The sequence below is a fragment of the Vidua chalybeata genome, chromosome 6, assembly GCF_026979565.1.
Source record: "Vidua chalybeata isolate OUT-0048 chromosome 6, bVidCha1 merged haplotype, whole genome shotgun sequence".
Taxonomy (NCBI): Eukaryota; Metazoa; Chordata; class Aves; order Passeriformes; family Viduidae; genus Vidua; species Vidua chalybeata.
The window spans coordinates 11,674,673-11,699,288 of record NC_071535.1 but is presented as its reverse complement, the minus strand read 5'-3'; the positions used below and the strand labels follow the sequence as shown (position 1 = coordinate 11,699,288).

At 39.2% G+C, this 24,616-nt stretch overlaps 1 protein-coding gene across 3 annotated transcripts in view; it reads right to left on the bottom strand.

Annotated features, from left to right (window-relative positions):
- The window catches only part of BEGAIN (brain enriched guanylate kinase associated), a 149,979-nt gene that overhangs the window by 72,959 nt on the left and 52,404 nt on the right, over positions 1 to 24,616 (bottom strand). Inside the window, exon 3 of one of the 3 annotated variants that reach the window (XM_053946890.1) lies at positions 1,282 to 1,371. The exons of the other annotated variants lie outside the window; for them this stretch is intronic. Coding sequence (XP_053802865.1) covers positions 1,282 to 1,371 — 90 coding nt within the window. The remainder of the gene's footprint in view (positions 1 to 1,281; positions 1,372 to 24,616) is intronic. 3 annotated transcript variants of the gene reach the window in all.

The following is a 24,616-nucleotide window of genomic DNA, read 5'->3' as shown; positions in this document are numbered from 1 at the left end:
AGTGGTGGTAGGAAAAAGAAATATTTTTAATGAGCCCTACAGAAAGACAACTAAGTATCATCCCAAGACTCAGAAATTCCATGTGGACATCCATTTTAAAACAGAATGTAAGATCAAACTCAGTGATTACACTGTAGATGTGTGAATTTATTCCAATCTTAAAGGACTTCCACATATTCAACCAAGTTGGAATTAGGGTTGAACATTTTGTAAAAGAGCTTTATATGCCTGGATTATGTTTCACTTCACTGGTCGTCTCTTGATTTTAGCAAGAACAAGCAGCAGAGCAAAGCTATTTTTGCACCAAAATCTTCTAAACCCAGGTAGGAGTAGAGTGTTCCTGCAGAATCCCAGGGGAAGAAAAGCAGGAATTCAAACCACTTTTCCAAGATTGCTGGGTTTTTTCACTCCACAGAGTGTAGACCATACGAAAAAAAAAATCAAAAAGAATCTCACTTATGTCTTTCTTAAGCACTCTTAAGATGAAACTTTTCACATATTATCTTGTGTTCAGAGAAAATCAATACACTGCAGGAACATATCTGAGGCTTACTCCGTCTTTATTTTTTAACCCAATCACTTTTTTACATTGAAATCTATTACAATAGTTCACATCTTATTAAAAGGTATAGGATTAGTGAATGACATTTCTTCTACATACCTGCCACTTAAAATAAAGTCAACCAAAAAGAATAGACAGTGAATTCAAGAGAAAAGTAGAAGAGAATTTAAGCAAAATATGGAAAACTGAGTCATTACTTCAACTTATACTACATGCTGCATAGAAATGTAAAGCAGAATCAGTCATAACTGCCCCATCCTTTCAGTGTTCTGTACCTATAGCATTGAAAAATCCTTAGTTCAGGAGATTCAAGATTAATGTAAACCTGATAAAGAGAATATATACACATACCAGCAATTAAGAAAGGTGGGTGAACTGCCCAGATAACTATGGTACCAACAGTGAAATGTAATGCACCTGTACTGTCGAACTACTCCATCAGAAAAAGAGATTAACTGGTAGTAGGCAGCTGTGGATTTTGCAGCTCCTTAAACAACTTTCAGTTTTTATGCATGTTAATAACAATTATTACAGGCTTGGCTGAGGCAAGCATCTAGAGCACTATGACAAACAGACCTGCTTTTACTCCCCTATCCAGAAAACACAGTGGAACTGAAAAACGAGAGACGACAGACTAACACGAAGAAATGAAACATTTTTACGGACATCAGAAAGTTAGAAAGAAAGCATAACTTCACAAAACATCACTTATTAGTTACCTGTCCCAGAGAGTAGGTGAAGATTTTGCGAGCCTGCCCTGGAGAATTCTAGGTTGCCATAGGCAGGTTGGCACCCAGGAATTTCGTACCCTGTAGCATGAATAGAGGATAAACCATGGCTAGGTATGGCTCATAAGACATACGAGTGATAACCTAGCTAGATTTGCTTTGTATCAGAAGGCTATGGCACAATTTGGTACTAATTACTGTTCAGGATATCTTACTTTAAAGCAGTATTAAAATTACAAAACAGAGTGATGCTACAGCACACACATTTAGTAACTTGGCTGAATTTTGTAGGGCAGAATAAGCATTTACAATTGACCTTTTGATGGCTCTAAATGGGTGCTATTCCATCTATTTTACTGCAGAAGCATTTGGCCTTAAGATTTGTGAATCAAACCCTTCTATTTTTGCATTCTAAAAACATCAGCTTAAACAAATTTATGCTTCACTGAGAGAGGGTCATCAAAATTTCTTCTGAGCACCATAGTGAGAACATGTTTAACAGTGTTAATTGAATCTGGGCTGAGGTTCAAGTCCTGTATACCAGGTTCTGTGCTCATCTACTAGCAGCAGAACAATAGCTGCAAAATATTTGCTGGGAAAGAAAAGCACAAAGAGAAGCAATCTGAACTAGCAATAGAAGCTATGAATAACACACAGCAAAAGCAGATCCTAAGCCCAGGAGAAGGATGAGGCAGGCAAATTAGCAATGAGAACTGTTGCCCAACATTAGCGTCAAGCAATGCTGGTAAGATTCAAAACAGTCTGTGCAGTCCTTAGTCAAGCAAATCCTCACTGAAGTCAAAGGTGTTTTTTCCTGAGTAAATTCTGAGTAAAGACTACAATATTTGGCCAGGCAGAACACTTCATACAGTATTGCTTTATTCATTTGCAATATCAGAAATACAATATAACATTCCTTGAAGGACAAATGCAATAAAAATCAATTTTTCCTGATGCAAGTATATCTGTATTTATGAACCAGAATCTTTGCATAAACTTTCCCTGTGGTCAGTGACCACTACACATGCAGAAAATCCTACCCTCCAGTATTCACCATCAATTACCAGTGGTTACTGCAAAGTAGGGAGTTACTTCATCTTTACATACGTGACATATTTCAGGAGTGCTACAGAGAGCAGCAGAATCTTAGTGTTTATGGGAAAGGATAACCCTGCTGAGGCTCTTGCCACTGCTCTAAGTCTGCCCTGGGTTTGGCTTCATATCAGGGACTACTGGCAGCAAGCTGATGGTCTTTGAGACATCCTGAGGAAAACTTGTAAGTGAATGCCAGCATGGTTACTTTCGTTATACCACTGAATTACGCCTAAGGAAAAAACATTTAAGTATCTTTTAACTTCTTCCACACTGGACTTGGATTTAGTATGTAAAGACACACAGGGAAGACATAAAAAAAAAGTGAAGGCCCAAGTATTAAGTGTTGTCATCACATGAATTTACAGCAATATCAACTTTTAAATCAAAACAGGGGTGAGAATAAATCTTTGCAGTATAACACCTTGGTACTGTTGGTTCTTCAGTGAACTGTCAGTATTACTTTGGATTATGCATTTTCAACAGCTTTTTTAATGTTTTCAAACTGCAAATATCATAATCAGTAAGTGTGTACATATTTAATACACACAGTTCTGTAGCACTTTACTGTGCATTTTCATTCTCAGCTATGGATATTAGGCAAGCAGTCAGTTGTAGAAACACAGTTATAGAAATGGTCTTTACCTAGCTCTCCACTTTGTATTTGCATACTTTTAGGTACAAAATTGTAAACTACTCCTAAAAATCACCGGAGCAATCTTGATTTTGAAAAGAAAACCCCAAACAAACAAACAAAACAGAGAATTTAGCCGCAGAATGAGCAGAGGTTTTTCAAATCAGTACATTTTGCATATTTCTCTGCACTTCACTAAGAAACCCTCTATAGGAGTGTTCTAATGAAAAACAAAACTTAAAAATCCTGAGATGGCTTAAATGAAAACATTAGGCTTTTTAAGCCCACAAAATTAATTAAATTTGGGCTCCTGGTGCAAAGAAGCCATTTGAGCAATGAGAAATCTCTGCTGCCTTCATATCCACTACAAGTTCTCCTCCATAAAGTCTTAATCCAATATATCTCAAACCTTTTGCTGATATATAGCAAATGGCTTTGCTGCAGGTAACCTTGACAAAATATTTTAAGGCTGTGAGGTTGTGAGATATTTTGACAGAGATGGGAGTGGTGTAAATTCCACTTTAGCTGTTTGTTCAGTGTGTTTCCTGACATCGTTTTTGTAGTAAGTCACATGTAATTGCTCCATAAATGAGCTAAGACAGAGAAAAGCTCTCTTCTCTAAATGTGGTGGATCTTTCAAAAGCTCCCCAAAGGGATTTAATAACATCCTGTCTCACATAATCAGTGTCAGCTGTAGTTATCTAATCCTATTCTCTTATGCAAAGTCAAAAAATAATTAGTAATGGTAAGATTTATTTGCCTGATATTAAACCACAAAAATTAATTTATCAGCCTCTGCAGTTTACATGGGATATTGTTTTAACATTGGCAAATAAGAAATCAGCAAAACAGACAAACATTTTTGTCTAAAGCAACTGCAAATTTTAAAGGAAACAAAATGGGAAAAGCTCCCAGTTCTGTTACTGTATTGTTTCCTTTCTGAAACAACAGTTGTAAGAAATATTTAAGAATTGCAAATAAGAAACAAGCCTATTAAAAAAAAATATTGTATAGTCACTCCAGACAATTAGTAGTTTACTACAGGAAAATATCAGTCTCAAACAATTTGATGATAAAGTTTTTCAGATTACCAGTTTTTAAAACTACTTTTAATTATGCCAAGACATGATAAAGTAACTCATTTTTCTACTCTTTCTCCAGAGCTTCACTTATGCTTCACTGATGTGATTGAGACAGACTCCAGTGTCAAGTGAGGCTGGAACTTGGACACACTGTTGTAATAGTCTGTGTGTCCTTGTCTTGCCCCAGAACATGCAGTGTGTTACTTCAAATATTGTCTGTGGCTCATCTGGCAATAATCACAGAGTCTACTTACAGACATATAGAGAATTTGAAAAATAAAAACCATGGATTTTTCAGTGAAACATGATCAACACTGTCTGGAGAAGAACAGTTCATCAGTGTTGGTGCCAGAAGGTCATTGATCCACTGTGCCTGGAATAGACACATACAGACTGCTGTTCCTGTTTAAGAAATAATTTGATAAGGAAAACAAATGCAATGCTTCTTATGCTCCTGTCTCCATATTCTATATGTGGTGAATATTTTTTTTTTTCCAGTTCTCTCTGAAACTTCAGCTGGAGAGAGAATCGGTGAGAGAAGCCATTCCACAGACGCCAAGGTCAGTGCAGAAGGAGGGGCAGGAGATGCCCCAGGAGCTGGAGCATGGGCAGCTCAGGAGCAGGCCATGGTGAGAGAGTTGTGCCCCTACTGTCTCCCAGGGGAGGGACTCCACACTGGAGTAGGGAGCATGAAGAGTCCTCCCACTGAGGAGGAGGGAATGGCAGAGACCAGGAGTGATGAACTGACCACAGCCCCCTGTGACACTTGAGGGGAGGAGATAGATCGGAGTAAAGCAGGGAGGGATGGTAGGAAGGTGTTTTAAGACTTGAATTTTATTTTCTCATTATTCACATGTCCACATGTCTATTTACAAATTTCAAATGCAAATCTGAAAGATTTTTCTGAAATGTGTTTTCAGAAGTTGATGAATTTTGTGGTTGCTCCACTTCTGAGTAGAAGACTTAGTGAGTAGATTTAAGCAGCCTTTAAGCAAAATCACCCCAAATCTTACACCTGCTAAAGGGAGAAGGGTTTTCTGTAAAGCAGGAAGGAATGTATCCTGGTCTAAATTTCAGCTTAAAGTTGGTGATTTTTAAGACATGAAGGGGATTTGAAAGTCACCCTTAAACTGGGTTGTGCTATTATGATTTCTGTACTTGCCCAATTTAGCCCTATTTTACCCCGCTATGAACAACTTAAGCACAGGAACTGCTATTTTTGCTTCTATTAACACCATAAAGCTATTTTAAGGGCATGCTTTTATAAATACTAATAACCTGAGATGAAACATTGACAGAGCAAGCTGGGAGAACCACAAGGACACCTTCGAACATACTGTCACGACTCTACCTCTACATCTTGTCCTCATCGAGAAGGCACGTGGCACTGATGCTGATTTAGCATCACAGACTTGCAAGATGCTGTCAGCTGTGCTTTCCTTCTACCTACTTTCCTACCAGTCATGCCAGTGTAGGTAACTGGCTGTCATCTCCACAGAACAAGGGGTGAAGCTAATAAAAATGTCAAACAATCCATTTTCTGTGAGGGGGTGGTAGTTCTATTCCTGGAGTTACCAGAACTATCCATGACCACAGCATTAAATAGTATAAAACCCACTGCAGGGGCTGCAACAATGTATCTTTATGAATAATTTCAATATAGCTCCCTGGTTGACAGGGTCCTATGGAAGCATGCATCCCACCAGTTGGGGTATTTTGCAGGGGCCGGACCAAGAGCTCTGCAGTGTGGACACAGATGTCAACAAAGTGTGTGAGAATATAAGGAGGCTGGGAATGTCCATGAAGCAAAAAAGGGAGGAAGATGAGGACACATGTAATCAGGGAAGTTAATACCTATTTTATGACAGTATAAGAATACAGAGATGTTGCTCTGCCAGCTCAATTTGACACATTTTAGGAGAGGGTGTTTCTCTGAAAAAGGCCTGCTGGCTTCCATACCTTTCAGTAACTTTCTGATGAGGCAAAAAATCCCCCACTTTTTTTCACTCATCCTATTTCTTGTCCTTTTTTTTTTTTTTTTTTTTTTTTTTGCCTCACTCTTCTAAAAAGCTCCTGCCATGGCTTTGTCCATCAGTTCAATCCCCAAATTAGATGTTTTTTGTATGGCCACTGGCTTCTCTTGGTCAATCACCTGCTGCTTCTGGTAAAAGACCACTTCCATGTGCCCTCTTGGGAAGCCAGACACTAAAAAACCTTCACCTGAAAAAAAGGTTTAGGGAGGAAGTCTTAGTCTTGAAACTCTAGGATTAAGAACACCTGACAGAGATTGAACCTATGTGAGACTAGTTTGGAAACTAACGATTTTGAAGTGCACAACTTCAAAAGTTTATAAAAACCATAGAACTACTAGAACGGTTTTGGTTGGAAAGGACTTTAAAGATCATCTAGTTTCAACTCCTCTGCCATGGTCTGGGACACCTTCCACTAGACAAGGTTGCTCCATGGCCCATCCTCCCTGGCCTTGAGCAATTCCAGAGATGAGGCATCCATAACTTCTTTGGACAACCTGAACCTCACCATCCTCACAGCAAAGAATTTATTCCTAGTATTTTATCTAAAATTATGCTTTTCCAGTTTAAAGCCATTCTTCCTTGTCCTATCACTACATGCCCTTCTCAAATGTTCCTCTTTGGCTCTCCTGTAAGCCCCCTTTCGGGACTGGAAGTTCTTCAAGTCCTTCTCAATCTGTTCTCTGCCCAGCCTGTGTTTGTGCTGGGGATCGCCCTCACCCGCATGCAGGACTTTGCTCTTGGCCTTGTTGTACTTTGTGAGGTTTGGGGCCCCCTCCTGCCCCTGAGGCCTGTCCATGTCCCTCTGGGTGGCATCCCATCCCTCAAGTGTGCCAACTCCACTGCACAGCTTGGTGCTGTCAGCAGAGTCGCTGAGGGTGCGCTGAATCCCACCATCCGTGTGGATGGCAAAATGTGGAATAGTGTCTTCTTTATTCCTCACAGAGGTATGTAAGCTGGCCCCATGTTAAAGCCAAACTGCTGGCTGCAGGGTCTGGAATTCTTTTGTTCTGGTTTTCAGGTGATCTCCTACTGCCATGTGATCACTCTTCAGGCTCTGTTAATGGCACTGACATCAGACTGGGAATAGGACAAAGATTGATTGAGATTCCCCTTTCCACCAACTTGGCAAGCCTATGCTAATTATAACACAAATTCCTGACACTCTGGAAAGCTCCTTGGAATATTTTAGGTACCAGCTGCAAAGTAGGCTGGATGAGGTCTTCTTAATGAAGAAAATAATTGGCTACTTTTTTTTTTTTTTTTTTTGCTATGAGTAAACCCACCTTTTTTCCCCCAGTTATATTTTCTGAAATAGCTGAGGCATTTTAACACAGAAATGTGGCATACAACATTCCCATTGATACAGTCAAAATTTTGCAAAGCATTTAGAAATCTGACAGTGGAAAATTTTGGGTGGCCTCAGTGATCAGTAATGCTGCTGGGTCATCACATCTCCCTTACCTACCTATTTATCCTCCTATATTTGACAAACCATGTGGGTGGCCTTTTGTGAAGTAAACCTGTATGAATACACATGTGTGTATGTATATGTATGTACATACTTTAAATCTACTATTTTCAGGAAATATATGAGGAAAATAGTGCATAAAGGCTTTGAACTGCCATGCTGAGGCTATAAATACGTGAATGAATAATTATTACTCTATTAGGCGGGTTGACAGAGCTGTTGTGGTAGAATTAGAACTATTTGCACTGTTTAATTCTGTTTGTTGATGCCTTCAAATATCTCTGTTGCCAAAACAGAAATTATATTTCATTCAGACCCAAGGCAGTCAGTTCAATAGAGGTGTATGAACAAAATATAGGGATTTATGACTAATGAATAAATGAACTTTCTGTTCTCAAAATGCTAAGATGACTTACTCTCTGTGTGATAACATAAGCTAATCAGTTTTCTATAAATTTCTAATTAACAAAAGGATTAAGCTCTTAAAAGTATCTGTGGAAAGAGCTCACATTTTTCCAAACTTTTGCTTTATTGCATTAATGAGGTACTCTAGTTTGTATATGAATATCCAATATTGGCTTTAATCAAGTGGGTTATTGCAACAAAATCTAAGATTGTGAAGCTTTGCCCGCTTGGTGACCACTTTTCTTGGTATCACTGTGGCATTATATTGTGGTTATGACTTCACATTTTGTCAGTCTTTAAATGAAATTTACTAATAGATCTGAAATTTAATAGCTGGCTGAGTACAATGTTACTGATTATTAGATTTGCAGGAGAAAAAAGAAACAGGTGCAGAAACACTCCCTCCTGCAACTGCAGAAAAATATGATAAGAATTAGTCATTCAGTATCTGCATGGAAATAATCATAAATTGTTAATAATATTTAATTTTGAGTCTCCTTGAGAAACCGATCATCTGCATATTGTGAAAAACATCAGCTGTACTGACCTACAACTTATAAACCATTGCTTTAAAATAAAAACAGTCTCTCTTTTGAGGGTTAGAGATCATTCTTGCAATATATTTCAATGACAGCTGATAGTTTGTATACTGCTTAAATGCTTTTTGTGATTTCCAGTGGGAAGCAATAGCCATAAATGCATTGTAAGGCTGCCAAAACATACCTGTTGTAAGTGGACATTTCCCACTGGAAGTCTACTGCAAGTGTGTTTTATATTTCTCCTGAAGAGTCAGTATCAGCAGCGGCTTTCCATTGCTACCAGTGATAATACACAGCAGCTTCTCTGAGGTATTTATTTTTATGATGAGTTTTTGCATAATGGCAGGAAACAGTTTTCATGAGGAATGTTTTTCTGCAGGAAAACGAATATCAAATTGACCTGAGGACTGTTCTTTCCTCCATTTACACTGAGTCCTTTTCTTCAACTAGCTGAATAAGAGTTGTTTCTAATGTAATTAGGCCATCACAAATCATTTCCTCCCTACCTTTTCTCCATCAGAAATGCTTTGTTTCTGTGTGCCAGCAGCAGATCCATTTTTTTTTCGCCCATTTTTTATTGCATTACTTCAGGCAATCTTTACAACACTGCAGCTGCCCTCTCTGAGTGCACTTAAAGCATTGTTCCAATGTGGAGAATATTATAAGGTAGGGTATTATAGGGTAGTAAGTATCAGGTTGAGAAGATTTCTGTGTCTATGTGTGACTTTTTATCAATCTAAAGGAGTGGAATTTGAAAAGATATTTTGGATTCCTAGTTAGGAATATGAAGATTCTTAAGGTATTAGCTGACAAATTAGTAATATATTAAAAGCTGCCTTCTAAATCCTCTATTGCCAGTGTAATTTTCCTTTCCCCCCATTTTTCAACAGTCTTCCTTGGAGCCTCTAAGTCTGGGAGCTTTAGATAATCACTGACTCATTTTGTCATCTAGCAATGTACTATGTAAGAGGTCTTTTCTAAATATATGGATGTATTTACTGCATACATCAACTGTGCTTGTATTTATATTTCATACCTTTTCCAAAATCTGCAGTGATGATTTTAAGTAGCGGGATGTGAATGTGCGAATAAAATCATACTGAATATAGAGTAGGATTATCTTTACTGAGAATAGAAGGTCTTTTGTGCAAAGACTGGTCTGTGCTTTCAGAGTTCCAGCAATCTATGCCTGGTGCCTCCAAAGAATCTAATAATTACAAGACATCTCTTTTAAATCACACACATTTTACATGGTAAGTAGAGTAAGGCTGATACTTAAGACTGAAACATACCATACCATAAAGAGGTATCCTAAATTATATCTGGTGGCTCAGTAACTTTCACTTAGTCACTGAATGCAGTGCTAAAATGGCTTTTAGGCTAAAGATCTGTTTTATAAGCAGCTCCAGAAAACTATGGTGTGAGGTGTTTCAGCAAGAGAAGGAACGTTGACATGCTTGGGAAAGGGCAGTGATGTTTTTGGGAACATTATGCAGAATTTCAGTTATCCTTTTTCAAGAGAGAGAATCAGTCTGGAAGAGATGCACAGAACAGGGTTTTTCTGAGACCTGAGGCATCTTAGAAAACAAACTCAAAATAAAGTTTGTCTAGATCAGTCTAAAAAAAGAAAAACTGTGTGGGGATATGGCTGACATTGTAAAATATAACAGGGAAGGGCAAAAATTATTTCCTCTAAAGAAAAGTGAAGGCTTAAGAAGAAATTGATCATGATTACATTTTCTACTGGAATTTTGAAGATTTCTAATGACAGAACATGATTCTGAAACAGCCTTTCAGTAAGAGTAGCAGATAGAGAACTTAGAAGATGGAGTATATGGTTTCCTGTAAATGCAGATCACTGTCCCCAAATGTCCAGGTTCCTAAATGTCTTTTTTCCTAATCTGATTTTTCACAAAAAAGGCTATTGTCAATAGATTTTTTTCTAACAGTGGATCTCAGCCCTTCAAGATGTCACTCCCTTCGTACTTGTAGGAGAACAGAACAAGGCACCATAGTAGCACTGCCAATGACTGGAGTCAGAAATGGAAGAAATTTAATTGGAAAAACCAGTCCTACCTTTCAGAACCTTGCAGCTAATGAATTTGTCATTTGATCTCTGCTGGCAATGCATTTATCAGTTCAACACTTTTATGTGTTTACAATACGAATGTTCTGCTACAGAGCAGTTGAATTTACAATTGAGAATACTATGATTACAGAGATAATATCTAGAGAAACATTCCCAGGAGATGCTTCCAGGCAGCTTAAAATCAATAGACATGATGAGTGTTTTACATCTCTTCAGACTTTGCTTTTGATTTGACTATTACAACCCTTATCTTTTACCCCTGTAGAGCATGGGTGGTTTCACTGTGGATAAATTTCTGTGTTCTTTTTGCTGAGAAAATTAAGCAGTGAGTGATCTGCTTCAGAAATCTGCTCACTGGAGAATTGGTAAATATGCATGTAAACAACTGCCCTGGAGTATAATCTGAGCTATTTTTATGCTACAGTTTGGTAGGTTAGAAGAAGGAATAAATTAAAACAAGAGAGATTAGACTTCAGAACTTATTTTTCTGACTCTTCAGAAACCCAGTTGAGGACTCCTCTTCTGCTTGCCACCACAGATTTAGATCATTTTTGCTAAATTCTGATTTTATTGAAGAATTTATTCAGCAGTGACTGTACCTCTGGTAAAATAATTCAGTGAAATTGCCTGGGCTAGCTGGCATGAAGTTTATCCCTTGTATATCCATGCAGGTTGTCTTAGTCCTTCTTGCACTCTGTGGGGCTATTTGAATTGATTCTTTCTAGTTTTACATGCCTTCCATTATACAGGACAGATTTTCTGTTGTCTTAGGGTACACTGTACACTACATTCATTTTGCAGGCACTTCTCTAAGCCAGGCACTGTTATATTGGACCCTTGGGTATGTCAAATAAACAATACAGCTCCCAATATAGAGACAATCAGCTCACTTTTCTATTGCTTGACTTGCTCCCCTACCCTTTTCCTTCTTTTCTGTTTAAAGAATGAGTTTATTTAGGGAGAGGAAATCTCTTAGGATCGTGGGACAACAACCTGCAGTATAATGAATGCTTATCTCAGAATGGGACCTCAAGTGTAAAGAGAAAAACTGAGAGGAAGATTCTGCTGGGGTCACTTGAGTGGAGGATCTTTTGAGAAAACAAGAAAAAGACTAAAAAAGCATCCAAGGGATGGCAGTCTTATGGTGTATTAAAAACATCCCAATACTCTCAGATCTGTTCAGTGTTATATTTCAGAATAGCTAATAGGAAGATTTCAAAATTATTTCATTATCCTGCATACCAATTTAAACCAGAGAAATATCAATAAAACATCTGAGTCCAGAAAAATCCAGGAAACAGAGCTGACTCAGAGGCAAAGAAAATGCAGAATTTCACTACCCTGTGGATGAGTGCTGTTGAGGGAGATGGCAGGGCTGTGGAGAAGCAGGTGTGCTGCTCCTGCTTGTGCCAGGACAAGGGGCTATGACCACTGCTGCTTGCAAGAAGGATGAGCAAGAGTTTTTAGTCTACTCAGAGCATCCTTTCCTTTGGCAGTAGTAGGGGCAGGTCTCTGGCAGAGGCAAAGCAGAGAGCTGCCCCAGCAACTGCATACTCTGTCTATGTCTAAAGCTGTCTCTGCAAATCCCATTCTATTTATTTCATGGCTTGAAACATGTACTTTACCTGGTGCAAGGCCCATCCTATGCTTTGAAAGTGCTTTGGGGAAAAAAGTGCTGCAAAACAAAATTGCCAGGTGTGAGCAATCAGAGCACAATTAAATCTATTATGAATGAAATTAATTATCTCCTTAAAAAAAAAAAAAAAACCAAAAAAACAAAAGCAACTTAGCTGTTGTGGAAGGTGTCTTATTTAGCAATTAAAAGATGTATACATTCAGGTGAGTCTTATTACTGCCTGGCTAACTCCTGTCATGTGCCTCTTCAAACTTTGTCTTTCCAGAACAAGCTGTGTAGCAGAAAACAGACTGTTTTCATCTAGATGTACATCGGTGAGTCAGGGGCATGAGACTGCTTTCCTCAGTGTAGACAATGTCTGACTAGGATAACAGTTAACTAATGGATGCTGTTAAATCTAGAGAAACAGAAATGCAGAACGTGCAATGGTGAGAATCTGGTCACATGGAGTACAGCCCTCAAAGGGAGGTCATCGAGCACTAAAGGTGACACAAGCTCAGAAGCAATACTTGGCTGAAGTGCAGGCCCTGTTTTCAAGCCATGAGTACAGAAGAATAATTCTCTCTAACCAGTCTCACAGACACACATAACTTGGGGTTCTGGAGTGCCCTGGGAGGTTGTGCAGACACTGATCTGCCTGAGGACAAGTGGCCAGGCTCTCCAGCATTACTGGGATTTCTCTGCAAGGCAGGAGGTATGGGCTCCTGGTGGAGCTTGACCCATTCATGGTGCTTCAAATCCCCCTACCCCACAGGGATGGGAAGTATAGAGTTAGCACAGAGCTCAGCAGTGTGACCTCTTATTTTAAAAAGCCAGTGGTAGTGGTGTATATCCCACACTTTCAGTGATTTGAGCAGGGAGCAGTGTTTTATTTCAAATTGAAGACCTTAGTCTTGTTTCTACTTTTTCTCAGGATACACCCTTACTAGGTGGCTATCAGCACAGATTTCCATGCTTTCCACTTGGAATTTGGCACTGGATAACCAGGAATACAAAGTCATGAAGCCAGCAAGAAAGGAAGCAAAAAATAAACCAAAATAAAAATCACTTCTATATCTCTCCTTTTCCTAACTATACTGTATTTCTCTCTTCAGCTGTTTAAGGACTCTGGGTTCCTTTTACAGGAAAGTCCCCTCTGGACTCAGGGGTCAGTTCTAGAAGCAGTGCCATGCCTGTATTTTGTGCCCAGAATATGATTTGGCTCAGGCAGCAGAAAGAGCAAGCATGTGTATTTTAGCTGCAGTACACTAATGCTAGCTAGGCTGTGCAAACAATTTAAATTTTAACACATTCCTTTGGACTTGGATGCCAAGTGCAACTGATTGTTAATTGGGCCTCAGGTTTGCAACAATGTTAGCTTGTTATGGCACAAACATGGAAACCAGAAGGTCTGGTCTGGGAGCTGGTCCCTTCAAACAAGAACACACAACATGTACAGGAAGCCAGAAAAGCAGAATTTCCAGTCTGGTAGTGGGGCCAAGACACGGAGAAATCTGGTTCCTGCTTGTGCAAGCCTTACTGGTCATAAGCAATTAGAGTCAAATGACCAGCTCAAAGGGTAACATTCTAATAACATTCTAACACCTCCCTGAAGGATGCTGAAACTCTGGGCCAGCCCTCAAGGAGTTGGAAGACTACCATGTGGCCTATTCAGCCAAATATTTTAGGGCTTCAGATGTCAAGTGAGCCTGTAAATAGCAGATTGTACTTGCTTTACTCTCATGTAATTTTAGAGTCTCTAACTCTCCCCTGGTCCCTGCTAAAAGGTATCATTATCTCCTTCGCCAGAGATGTGCTACTGCTTAGTAGCTGAGTAATGGGGTTTGTCTCTGCAAAAAAACAGATTTAGGATCCTGCCAGCTCCAGACCAGAGCTGCATCCTCTTGGCTTCTACAAGTATGGAAGTTATTGAATTAAAGCAGAGTAGATTAAAGGATTGTCTCTTGCTTGATTTTTGAACTGGGGAAAGCATCAAGCCTGATAAACAGACACCACAGCTGAGCTAATGCAAATGCCAGGAGTTGGGTAGCACTTGATGATGAGGTAAGCACTCCTCCCCAACCCCCATCTGCTGGGTGGTATTTGCAGAAGCTGGTGACTACTTAATAATGTTATAGTCTGCAAGGGACCTCTGGGAATGTGAGATGAGAGAGGAAGTGTTTGTGGGAGAAAGAAGCACTGAATAAAGATAGCTCATGTGAGAAAACCGCAAGTCCTCAATTATCAAGATAGTTTATTCAGAACAGTTTGTGTTTTCTTTTTGATCTGACATGTTCTCCTTGCTCCATAGAAAGAGAATGTTGGGAGCTGAGAGGCTACCTCCCCTCAGCTTCACTGGTCTTGCTTGTACATTGCTCATTCCTAACATCCCTTTGATTTCCTCTGCATAATGAGAACTGAGAGTATAAAATTAAGAGGTTTTCTCAGGTCCTTATATTGCATTTGTTCAGGACAAGATCAGAGAAAGGACTGGAGTTTCTGTACTGCCTGAGCAGTAGTTATTCTGCAGGAAGGCTGACAACCTTGACCATCAGCAGAGCCTGCTCGAACACCTGAGCTCTTGGTATTAGAATGTAGACATTTTTTTACAATGTATTTTTTATTTTTTTTTGCCTCTGAGCATAGATAAACAGTGTGTTTTTTTACTTATTTCAGCAGCTGCTAGTCACTTTCTCTCAATCTATGGTCTTTCAGAAAGAAACTGCATTCCTCCATTGGTACTGCAAGACTTAGGCTTGATCCTTGCAGCTGTGCTACACTTTTAGATGAGCAATCTTCTTGAATACTTACAGGAATACCCAGTTATAGCTTGTTCTAACAGAATCTTTCTTTTCTCACTCTGTTTCTCCTTTGCAAAGTGTATTTTGGCATCATCCCTGAACTTCCTACTGGAAACTACCTCTTTGCTGAGAAGTGACATCCTTTCACACTCTAATGCCCAGTATCTTGTTCCTGCCTTGTTTACATGTAATCCACTTTTAACAGCTCCAGACATCTTGGCAGGAGGGCCAAAGCAGACTCACTAGTTGTATTTCTTGGCCTTTTTCTGATAAGACTTAGATGTGTTCTGTTCCCTATGGACCCTCTGATGAGTATGGAGGGGAAATTTAAAATCCTATTCTTTTTCTTCCTTGCTGTGTTCCAATGCAACAGGAATGGCAGATCCTGCACTCTGGGGAATGCAGACAAGCTAAACTGTTTGGATAGCAAGAGGGTGGAAGGGTATGGGGCCAGCAGTGTCCTGTATCTGCATTTCTGGCTGACATCTGGGAGAGCTCTGTAGGAGTCTAGCAATAAAATTCGACAATTTCTCTTTAATGGACTTTGTCTTAAAGGCAGATTTTGATACTTTAGGATTAGTTTTTGCCCTGGTGTAGTTAATATTGAAGAGCCAGTGGGAATCTGGGGTTTCTGCTTTGATTTAATGTGAATTCTCTGGCCACATCTCTGGCCAAAGTTAAACTTGAATAGTAATATCTCATTATATGACAGGTTTTTTATAGTCTTAGATGGTTGCTTACTAACAGATTATGTATTTATAACCTGGCAGAGCCATGATATGCTACCTTCTGAATCCTGGATACCTAATTCAGGCAGACGATCAGCTCTATCACCTCATTGTTCAGACCTGAGTTAGCAAAAATCCCTCACACATTAGAAAGTTCTGACAGTTGGCCCCTTTTGATTGTTTTTCACTCTCAATATATTATAGAACCACTGCAATCAACCATTTGTCTTGGACAATTAGACCAAGATAAGGCTATGGAAATGGGAAACTGAAGAAGAAAAAAAATATGGTTAGTTAGTGATGTTTTCAGCTAACTGTACACATTTCTGGTTTATAGCATGAGTTATAAAGAGTTAGTACATTGAGTATCAGAATTAAAAGTGGGAATAGGTCACTAAAACTGATGTGAGTCCTGTGCACCTTGTAAAAAGATGTGTGACCACTTTAGCCTTTGCCAGACACTTCATTAAGTGTTAAGGAAAATAAAATAAATAAATAATTTCCATTTTGTAAGGACTTCACATCCTGGTGTGAAAAGGCCTTTCATTTCAGTCAAGTCTTGCTTTCTGATTAACTCCCATGGGTGGTGTAAAAGTATTAATAGATTTTTCTATCCTCACCATACTGATGTTCAATCACAAGCTTTTTCCAACTCTGCACTTTCTTAGACGACAGTAATTCCTTGAAACCACTCTTAGCAAGTTGATGTCAATCTGATTACAATTAACAATACATTCTATTTCCATTTCCAACTTTCAAATGAAGTTGAATGATGGCAGTACAAGTCAGAAAAGGGATTTTAAATAAGCTGAGGTCTCTCTAGATTTCTATGAATACAAGGTTCATTCTTTTATGGTAGGCAGCAATTTTTTGTACGTATCCCAACACTTTTCTGTTCATTTGGACCTGACAAGGCAAATGAGTAATAGAAGTGAAAAAGGAAAAGTAGATGCAAAGCAAATGCAGTTGTCTGGATTTATTGAGCCCAGTTGATGGTGTTGAAATTATTTTTTCTTATTTTTATAGTAATTCATTTTGCTCAGGCCTGCTAGTGTATGTCAAACACAACATAAATGAATAAAGAAACCAACCTTTCTTATTCATCAATGGATAAAGAAAAAAGCCTTATGTGTCAATAAAAACCACGTACTCTAAAATTAGTGTGTCTACTGCAGCTCAGAATAATAAATAGAGAACAATTTGTTCCCTTTTATGTAAATTGAATTTTACTATCAATAAGAAATATAGCAGCTTTTACTTAAAATGGACAGTCCCACAAATTTAGGAGATGGAAAAACACAGATAAGAAAGACAAATAAGGAGCTAGCAGGTGAACCACTCCAGTTGTGAGGAGGTAGAACACAGTTGAAATGTTCTTGGGGTATGCTCCCAGCAGCACATACGGCAACCAAATCCAGACTGTGATGATGGCAATGGGCCCTGGGAATGCTTTTCTTGGAGTCTTTGACTTGCAGGTTACCTGGTACAGATTGACTTCGGAGAATGACCCCAAGGAAAGGAAACACTCCCAGCATTGACTCCCTATAACATTTTCTGGTGACTGAAAATTTTTTGAGACATACCATTAGGTTTCATCAGGCTGCAGAAGGAGGTGCCTGAGAGACCTCCTGAGCAAGCTATGGGCAGCCTGTGTTGATCCAGGTGAACTGGCATAGGGAAAGGTCAGAGGAATCCCCATTTGGAGAGCCTGGACTGAAGCAGAAAGGTTAAGGGGTGGGAGACTGGATACAGAGAGAGAATCAAGTACACACTCCTTTCTCCAAAATTTGCTAGGTACTTGTGCCTCCTTGGACATCACAGCTGAGATGTTTCTTGCCTGGGGCAGTTGTATCCTCACCTTTTATTTGTAGCCTAGGAAAGGAGCAGTGATTGAGCTCTGTCAGTCACTCCTTCCCTCCTAAAGCAGAGACCTGATGAGCCTGACACAGCCAGTAAAACCCAAGGTTGCCTGTAGAGAAACCTCAGGATGAACCCTCAGCTCACAGGGCTGACATTACTGAACCCTCAGTCACTTGTACCAGGCATCTCTTGGCTGGTGGTATTTCATACTGTCTTTAAGGATTGTGTTATGAGTTTAGATTTAGTGTGACTGGAAGTACTGAGAAAAATCTGAGATGGAGATATTTTAAGTATCTGCAGGCTTGGAACAATAACTCCACAGTGAAGCATCACTGGTGTGAAATACTCCAGTATGCCAATTTAGATGTAAAGCTGCGTTAGAACTCGGGTGCTTAAGGTCAGGGTGATGTGCAGAACCTTGGGTAAAATCTGTGAGTTTAAAACGGAAGTATTGGTGGCAGACTGAAAATACTTCTCTTGTGGTACATGCCAGACATGAAAGTTTTAATTAAGTAATGTACTTTGGGCCTTTTATTTTTCCACATTATGTGCTTTTTTTTTTTACTCTATTTGGAAACTATACTTGTGTCGCACTCTCAGCGAGGAAATCTCTGTATTTAACCAGATTGATGCAGTGTTGCTGGTTCTCTCCCGTGGCCCTGAAGCACTTTGGATATTTGCAAATGCCAAATGAGCCACATGAAACACTTTCGGGTATGTGCTGTGGCAAACAGGCTGCAAACACCATATTTGGGCCAAATTAGCACTGCCATGTTGGCCATTGAATGAGTACATTGCTGCTATTAAAAAAAAAAAAAAAACACAGTTCAGTGTGTTTACCTATTTTTCATCCATAGGAGAATCTTGTATTCACTGAGGGACAGATTATGGCCACTCTGCATAGTAATTTAACGCAGAAATATAAATTTCTGCTATAAGCAGACTATGCCTCATTCTTGTACTTTACAAATGAGATACACTGTCACAGGAAGTATTTGCATAGTGCAAGAGGAGTGCTTAATTTTCCCAATCTCTGCCATATTTGGCATTTCAGAACCAAAGCAAGGAAGGCAAATATTTGGACCCTAAATTATGAGTGCCTTATGACCTGTTGTTTTACAAAAATGAGGCACAGCAAAGAATGTGTAATGGATATTCAGTAATGAATTAGTACTGCTATCAGTGCTAAAGGTAAATGGCTTATTGCCTTCATCTCCCTTTTCTTATTGTTCACGAGTAAAGAATCATCATGCTTGAAGGTAAATCAAATCTGCCTTCTATGGTGCAGTGTGAGTAGACCCTGAGCTATACATTTTATCTCCCTCTGGGCTAGATTATCTGCCCTCCAATGTGGCTGTTAGGCCACTGCACTTTATATGCCCTTTTCTCTTCCTTCAGCTTCTCACCTAATCAAATCTCACAGACAATCTAAACAGCAAACACAAAGAAACAGTTAGAGAAAGTATCACAAATTTTACAGTAATTCAAGACTGAAATAAGTACTTTGGGCCACAGGGATGTGCTCCCTATCATGTTCTATAATCCATTTAATCAACTGATCGGGATTTTTCTTAAAATTAATTTAGTTTTAGTTTTTAGCCCCATTTTTATGGTTACAAATAGTCTTTCACCTACAAGACTCGTTTATCTACCTCTCTGCTCACTCATAACTTTTGTCTACTCATAAAGAACAAGATGGGGGGGGATGAGGTAGTCAGAAAAATTACTTGTGAATACTGAAATTTAAGAAGGAATCTCCTTGTAATTGAGATTATAGGTGAATTTGAAGATTGACCTTTTCTTCTCCTTTGTCCTCTTTGTTGGCTCAAGTCAGTTACACCTACTGATTTGTGAGATTTGGCTCCAAAGAAAAGGAATTACAGAAACCTGGCTGAGGGAAATATAAGGACAACCTGCAAGAGCACCCTAATACCTCAGGGGTGAGGTTAGAGGGGACTGAGGAGGTCAGGATAAGGTTGGGCAGAAGGGCCTGACCAAGAGACACCTGAGGTGAACACTTTTGCTCTGTTTCTATCTCAAGGACTGATCTCTTCTACTTGAACTTTGGATGTTTTTGCTCTTGTCACTAAAGCAGTTTCCTATTTTCAGTTAAAATTGGACAGTTATTTTGGTAGTTTTTTTAAAAGGGACTTGCTGATAGCTGCTGTTGGCACCTTGCTCCCTGTGTTCTCCAAAAGAAGGGAGTGTTTGTTTACTGTTCCCAAATACAGAGCACCTTTATCACCACACTAACAATGCAAGGAGGTTTTTAATACCTCGTTCTCCCAGTAAAGATGAAAGCACTGAGTCAGAGACACACAGGCTCAAAGTCCCATGTCAGAGCTAAGATTCTTCTGCCCCTGAACTCTCTGTGCAATGGTGGTTTGTCCCTTGCCCCAGGTGCCCATGCTTTTGCCACTTGTGCCGGCAAGGCCTTGGGAGGTGGCTGTGAAATTGAAAAGGTTTCAGCAGAAATAATTTCTTTGAAGTAGGTTTCCTGCATAAATGTCTGCATGCTCCTCAAGAAGAGAAAGATCCCTCCCTTGACTTAAGCTAAAGTGGTTCCAAGAAAGAAGCCTGCTCTTCCTTGTAGCAGAAACATATGTGTTGTAAATGTCAAATCACTGCAAGATTTGTATTTTGATGTCATTTGTAGAACAGACTACAACTATTTTTCACTCAAATAATACATCTTGGCTGGGAAGCTGATAAGCAGTCTCTGAGATTTAGTTATAATTTTTTTCTACTCTGCAGATACTTTCTGTGTGATTTAATCCCTTCCAGTCTCAAGGAAAAGCTTTGATCTTCTTATGTATTCTCATGAGCTGCACCAAATAATCTCAAATAGATTTTTGGTGTTGTGACCTTTGCTAGTGTTCAATTCTCTGCCTTTGCTGGTCAAGTGAAGGCCTCCAGGACAAGTTCAAACTTTTGACAGTGGATGGCTTTATTTTGCTCTGGGTCACACAGCTTGCCTTCACACAATTCAGTCACACAACTCTCCTTCCTATTGGAGCCACAGTTTTTTTTTTTTTTTTATGGTTGCTTTCTGATGTTCATTAAGTTTTGTTTTTAAGAGTTCATCCTCTGGCAGAGATTTTTATAGTGCTAAAGCCAAGTAACCTTCTTTCCTCTTGTAGTCCAAGCCCAGTAATGACATGTTCACAGACTGAAAATGTTCAACTTTGCATGTTGGGGAAACAGCATTTTTGTGAGGTTCTAAAAGTGGAAAAGAATCTTCATTAAACAAAATTCAAACTAAAGACCTACATCCCCCAAATCAGCCTGAAATATGCTGCCTGGGCTCATGGGATCTTGAACAGGGATATTTAAGATTTCCTTACAATACTGAATGAATATTATGATCTTTTTAGGAAGAGATTTTGGAAAACCTCTGGCTTTCCAAATAGGTGCTTCTTATAAACTGAAATTCATATGAAAAACTGATAGTGAGAAGAGGGTAAGAAGGCACAGTGATGGACAGGCTGATTACACTATACTGGATGACCTATTGATTGGGCAGTGCATCCAGTTCAGCATGTTTAATCATTTTCCACTTTGCACAGGCTGCTTTATTGCCCTGAGCTGGCACAGTTCTTGCCTGCATGTCAGGGTGATAGAATACAAGCAAAGGGTTCTGAGCAATTCTTGAACTTGAAGAAACATGTACTACAGGTAATAATCAGTTCTGTACTGGGTAGGTGAGTACAGCTTGGTAGTGTTGTTTTTCTGTTTGTTTGTTTGGTTTTAATTGTAATTTCATTTTTTAGTATCAGACACTTAAACACTGTGCCTGAAACCACACTGTTCAAATCTTTCATAAAACATGACTGTCATCTATTTACTAGTAGTAGTGGCAGTGCCTCAGCAGTGCTAGGAGAGATGATTGAAAAAGATGTCTGTGTTAATATGATAAATGCCACTGTTCAATTTCAAGCAAAAAACAATTTTACACAACAACATGTCACACATCAATTAATTGTCTCCCTTGCTCCAAGCTGTAACTAGTCTATGTATTTGCAGCACACCTATGACTATACTATTCATAGACATTTTCAGGTTTTGTGTTTAGAAGGGTTTGATATTTAGCTAATTGGGGAAAATAAAGACTATCCAATTTCATAAATAAAAGAACAAAAATGAAGAGTAACCATGTTATTCTGAAGCACTAGATGACCTAAGTTAAATGGAATTCTACACAAACATTAATTATGCTCTGTGCTTCCTGCTGAGTAACTGTGGTCAATAAAAATTGTTCCCTACAAGTCAGTGCAAGCTGTCATTTCAGTGAGTATGTAGGGGTTTGTAATGGGCTGAAATGTGCACCCTGATGTTTTATACAAGTGACTTCCACAACTCTGTTCCTTTTAGGCTCTGAGAAAAGACTTCTGTACATTCACAGGAAATGTGGGGCCTGGCTTCCCTGGCTTTTTGGAAACAACAGTGATGCTTTACTCGCAGATGGAATATCATTTTCCCCTGAGCAGCGGCTCCCAAAGGTTTGGTGTTTTTCTTCTCTCATCTAAGTGCATACCATATTTCATGCATGAACATAAGGATATGATGAAATCTAACAGTGGGATGTGCAGACATGGAATTGGTCACCCAGATGACCATGGCTACAAGCACAAATACGGTATCGACACAGGAGAAGTGAGTTTGTATGTTCATGTCTGCCTACTCTGTCCACAGCCTAAAATTCCTAAAGGAAAATAAGGAACATGCCCCAGTCATTTTGACATTTCTGTATAGAAACACTTGTCTCTTTCTGGTAAATGCTTTTCATTAAACAATAGAGTTGCAGACCCATATAATTATAACTGATTGAGCTCAGTGTTTATCAGAAATTATTCTGCTGGATGGCATCTGTTACAGGGGTAAAAAAATAAATACTTCTGTCCTTAAATTGAGCTATGTAAAAGGAAAAATATACTGAAAATAAATACATGTGCAGTAGATACAGATGTTGTCCTTTAATCTCCCATTTCATTCAATGGGAATTTTAGTATATAAAGGACCTAGACTGGGAGTCTGTAGAATCATTGAAAAAATTAGGATAATGAAGGTCATGTGGTCAAACCTCTTTTTCAAAGTAGATTCAATCAGACCAGGATACATATGGCCTTGCCGGGCCAAATTCTGAATATCTTTAAGGATGCTTCTCTCTAAGCATTCTACATTACTCTCCCTCTCTCCTATTGTCTGGTCTCAGACCATTGATACAACCAGACTTAAATTTGACCAAAATACACACCAAGAAAAATGTTCCATTTAGAGAAGACCAAATCATTGGCACCACAAAAGTTTTGTCTGTTAGGAAAATCATTAGTGATAACTGGTGAAGGGGGGAGAGGATTAGATAGGGAAGCACTGAATCTGTTAGAGAATTTCACACTTTCAGGGTTGCCTTGAAATTTCTAGTGGAAAGTTTTAGTGGAGTAATTCTTGCTTAGCCTTTTGTGTAGATGTAGAATCTCAGAAAAATTTGGTTGGGATTGGACATTTAAAGATCATCTGATGCAACCAAGGCCCCTGCAATGGGCAGGAACATCTTCAACTACATCAGTTTCTTCAGAGCCCCATCCAACCTAACCTTGAGTGTTTCCATGGATCTATCTACCACCTCTCTGGGTAACCTCTGCCAATGTTTCACCAACCTCCCTGTACAAAAAAAAAAAAAAAAAAAAAAAAAAAAAATTCCTTTAAGGAACAATTTAATTTCTTTAGCCTAAATATACTCTCTTTTAGCTTAAAACCATTTACCCTTGTCTTCTTGCAACTAATCTTACTAAACAGTGTGTCCCCTTTTTTCTTATAAGCCTCCTTTAATTACTGGAAGGCTGCAAAAAAGTCTCCCTGGAGCCTTCTATTTTTCCAGGTTGAACAAACCCAGCTCTAGCAGCATTTCCCTCTCTAAGAGGACATGTTCAACTTATGACTAATTGAACAGAGTCAGTCTTCCAAAAGAGTTTATCTGGTGTTTAGCTTGCTTCTTGTTTTCTCCACTGACATTATTAATAGTTACTGCCTGGCTTATGGCTCTTTTTTCCTACTGAAGGAAGGAGGGCAACTCTCTTACGGTGGGACCTCAGTGCAGTTGGCCATCCCACTGCATGACAGAGGTGATTGCCAGGAGCCAACTATGCAGATATTGATGGTGGCACTACTAAAAAAAAAAAAAAAAAAAAAAAATCACTGTGTGCTTGTCCTCTCAGTGCCTTTAATAGCTGCTGCACAGTGAAAGGTTGGGCATCCTTACTTTTTTCACTAATGGAAAACTTCTCTGAATTCAATATAACTACACAGGGCTAAGGAGGAGGCATGTCTGTAGTCTGCAGTAGAAAATCCAGTTTAGTCTTTGTGCTTTAGTATCATCAGTGGTGTTCTGCAGGAATGGTCAGAAGACAATAATTCTTCCACCTCTGTGTTTTATAGATCCTCCCAATGCAGCTGCAGTGTTTATTCATTCTCATTCCAGTCTTGTCTCCTTCGATATCCTTTTAATTTGATGCACAATACCTTCTCTGCCAGAGTGAAATGCCACAAGCAGGCAAGGTGCTCACTTCTGAGGAAAAGCAGCCTGATCTGCAAATCACTTTTTTCAACCCCACACAGATTTAAAAAAAAAAATTAAACTCTCTCAGTTGGAAAGATAAAGCTTACTTCTACTATTCCAAGTGTAAGCAGCTCTGCTTAACATTAATTTTAGGGAGAACTTTTCAAAGGGTATTTGAGGAAGACTCAGCAGCTGGAAATGGATGTGTCTACAAGCACACAGACTCATGTACAATGTACCCAAACCTGACACTTGAATAGATGCAGTTCTGGTACAATTTTCCTCTTGGAAGCCACAAGAAGCTGGGGTTGTCTGTCTGGGAGCCACAGATAAAGAAGGAAAGCAGGTGAATGCCTTAGGTGAAACCTGCCGCTAGAGAAAAGCACCTGGAGTGCAGGATTCCCACCTGGAGTGCAGAACCCCA